Here is a 3,043-nt window from a genome sequence, read left to right on the forward strand (position 1 = left end):
GTTTTAAAGATGACTTGGATAATAGCGCGGTGTCACAAACACCAGATACAGAACTGGGACTTAATCAACAGCCGATACCGCACCGTGACGTCACTAACCAGTAGGTGGCAGTAGTGTTCTTTGACAAACATGGATGCCTCCAGTAAAGCACATTCACATGGAAATGACTCTTTTCTGCAACACTGCGCCAGAAAAATTAGGCTGACAGAAAAAATGCTCATTAATAACAAATAACTTAAAATAATAATGCATGAAGCTTTTTATTTGATATAAAAATTATAAAATTCTATAGAAAAAAAACAAAGATTTCTAAAGAGATTTCTATAGCGATATGAAAGTGCAACACGTATGCAGAAGTAACGTCCCATCCTCCATGCAGCTGCACCTGCTGCTGGATGGGAAGCTGATCCTCGCTGTGGAGAGCGGCTGGTTTCAGATAGACCGATATCCCAGAATGCTTTGCAAGGAGAGCTCTCCTCTCAAAGCATCATGCGATTTGCTGTCACAGCGGCCCGCTGACGCCATAGGCTGCCGCTACCCGACAGCGGCGACTAATAAAAAAGATGGCGTAGGCACCGCGGTGTGGAGGAGGAGTTACGTGACGGACGGAGCTAAAAGCAGTGATCATCTGTCTGAACGGTCAGTTAACTGAGTTCACTACAAAGTTCACTATATAGTCCCCGCTCTATAGTGATGGAGGGGTTTAGGGGTTAGGGCGGACGGTCGGACACAGTGAGCTGCTATGAGCCATGAGAAACTTTTCAACAGAGCGTGCACGAGGAGAAATGGTCTCGTGCACGCTCTCGCACAAGTTTAATAGGAGCGGGTAGAGGGCCGTGCATTTGTTTTTTAAAGTGCAGTGGATTTTAAAACATCCTCCACAATACCTTTAAAATGGCCGACCCTCCACGGGCAAACGGGTGAGTAGTGGGCGAGGGAGCGGCCGCCAATCGGGAAAACGCCCTTATTGACCCTGATCCGTGAGGTCAGGTGGAGAGCTGGACTCGTTCTTCTGTCTCAGAATCAGCAGCAGGGCAGACATGGTTCTGGTTCTGGTCTACCTGTTAGGTTTTCTCTCCACTGCTGCTGCATGTCGACCACAGGAGGAATGAATTCAGTCTGTGACTCGATGCCAGTTTCCTCAGAAACAAACCTTTTCATTTCAGGGCAACATCAGAAAAGAGGAAACAGATTCAATCTGTGGTTCATAAACGGCCTGCAGACGACATGTGCTGTGAATTGGCTCTAGATAAATTACCACGTGTAATTTAATTAACTTTACATACTCTGCATAACGTTGTTATGACAACCAGCCTTTAGTCTGTTTCACTGTAACAGAAATAGTTCAATCAGATGATCTATAGAAACAAAGCTGGAGAAAAACCATGACTCTGTTCTAACAGGAGATCAGCTGGTCTGCAGCACATAGAGAAGCACTGAACAATAGATCAGCAGCAAGGCGGCCATTTTTAGAAGATATGGTTAAAAGGGGGGGGGGGGGACCAGAGACGGAACAGCTGCAGGAAAATAAGCCGATGATGACAAGCTGCAATTTGGCCCTCAGTGTCGGAAAATACATTTAGTCAGCAAGAAACAGGAGGAGAATAGGAGGAGAATAGGAGAAGAACAGGAGGAGAACANAGGAGGAGAATAGGAGAAGAACAGGAGGAGAACAAGAGAAGAACAGGAGGAGGACAGGAGGAGAACTGGAGGAGAATAGGAGGAGAACTGGAGAAGAACAGGAGGAGAACTGGAAGAACAAGAGGAGAGCAGGAGAAGAACTGGAGGAGAGCAGGAGAAGAACAGGAGGAGAACAGGAGGAGAACTGGAGGAGAATAGGAGAAGAACAGGAGGAGAGCAGGAGGAGAAAATGAAAAGAACGGGAAGAACAGGAGGAGAGCAGGAGGAGAAAATGAAAAGAACGGGAAGAACTGGAGGAGAACAGGAGGAGAACAAGAGGAGAACTGGAGGAGAACAGGAGGAGAACAGGAGAACGAGAGAAAATCCGATTGATGCCTGAACTGATTCTAAAAAATAAAGTTGAAGTTAGTTTAACTCCTCTCTATATTTTCGGACCTTTTTGTCCCTAATCAGACCCTGTAGCTGAGAGCAGGTAGAACCTTCAGGTGTCCTCCTCTGCTCTGGTCTGACTGGCTGTCTGTGCCGCAGGTGTTGGTGCGCTCTGATTGGTCTGGTGAACTCTACGGCAGCCTGTTGGTGGACGAGGGCGGAGCCATAGGTGCTGACCTCCTATTGGACGAGAGCCAGCAGCATCTTTATGTTTTGACCGAGGAGCGGGTGAGACACGCCGCTGTCCCTCTACCATGCCTTGGTTTCCTTTGTCTTCTCCAGAAAAAATCAGCTCCTTTTTCTCGTCTCAGGTGTCAAAGGTTCCCGTTTCGTTCTGTGAGAGACAGACGGACTGCCAGTCCTGTCTGTCCATCAGAGACCCTTACTGTGGCTGGTGTGTCCTGGAGGGAAGGTAGGTCTGTCCATCACCTGTCTCTGCCCATCCCTGGATTCTTTCTCATAGGAGTCCTTTGGCTCCATCTAGTGGACATTAAAGGGACTGCATGTTGTTTCAGAAACTGATCCTTTATTTGGACTTCCTGTTTTCCAGGTGTTCCCGTAAACATGAGTGTGAGCGTCACCTGCTGGCCAACCATTGGCTGTGGAGCTTTGAACAGACCAATCAGTGCGTCACAGTGCAGAGCCTGCAGCCGGCCAATCAGAGCAGAGAGGAGCAGACTCAGGTATAAGGAGCTGTGGGGTCATGAGGTTGAAGCCTCTGATGTACGAAAGGGTTTTGGTTCTGATCCGATCCGGTTCAGGCTTTCAGTTCAGTTCTAGGTCTAGTTCCCTGTTACTGATTTAGTGCAAATACTCGCCATATTCTAAGGTTTTTCCTGAACATGGCCGCCTCTGGTGAAACCGAGAGGAGACGACGGAACCAGCACAGCTGTGAACTCTCAGAATGGAGCCTGCAGTTCTGCACAGATAATAAAATCTACAGATGTCTTGCCATACAGTTCCTTTTAAAGCA

The 3,043-nt window shown here is 47.7% G+C and overlaps 1 protein-coding gene across 2 annotated transcripts in view; it reads left to right on the top strand.

Moving 5' to 3' along the window:
* LOC107099534 (plexin-B1-like) overlaps positions 1 to 2,788 on the top strand; it is a 42,988-nt gene extending 40,200 nt beyond the window's left edge. For both annotated transcript variants that reach the window (XM_015397699.1, XM_015397705.1), the window contains exons 5-7: positions 2,170 to 2,298; positions 2,382 to 2,482; positions 2,621 to 2,788. In XM_015397699.1, coding sequence (XP_015253185.1) covers positions 2,170 to 2,298; positions 2,382 to 2,482; positions 2,621 to 2,759 — 369 coding nt within the window. In that variant the 3' untranslated portion in view covers positions 2,760 to 2,788. The remainder of the gene's footprint in view (positions 1 to 2,169; positions 2,299 to 2,381; positions 2,483 to 2,620) is intronic.
* Positions 2,789 to 3,043: the final 255 nt, after the last annotated feature.

This window comes from Cyprinodon variegatus, unplaced genomic scaffold (genome assembly GCF_000732505.1).
Source record: "Cyprinodon variegatus isolate N-32 unplaced genomic scaffold, C_variegatus-1.0 Scaffold28, whole genome shotgun sequence".
Lineage (NCBI taxonomy): Eukaryota > Metazoa > Chordata > Actinopteri > Cyprinodontiformes > Cyprinodontidae > Cyprinodon > Cyprinodon variegatus.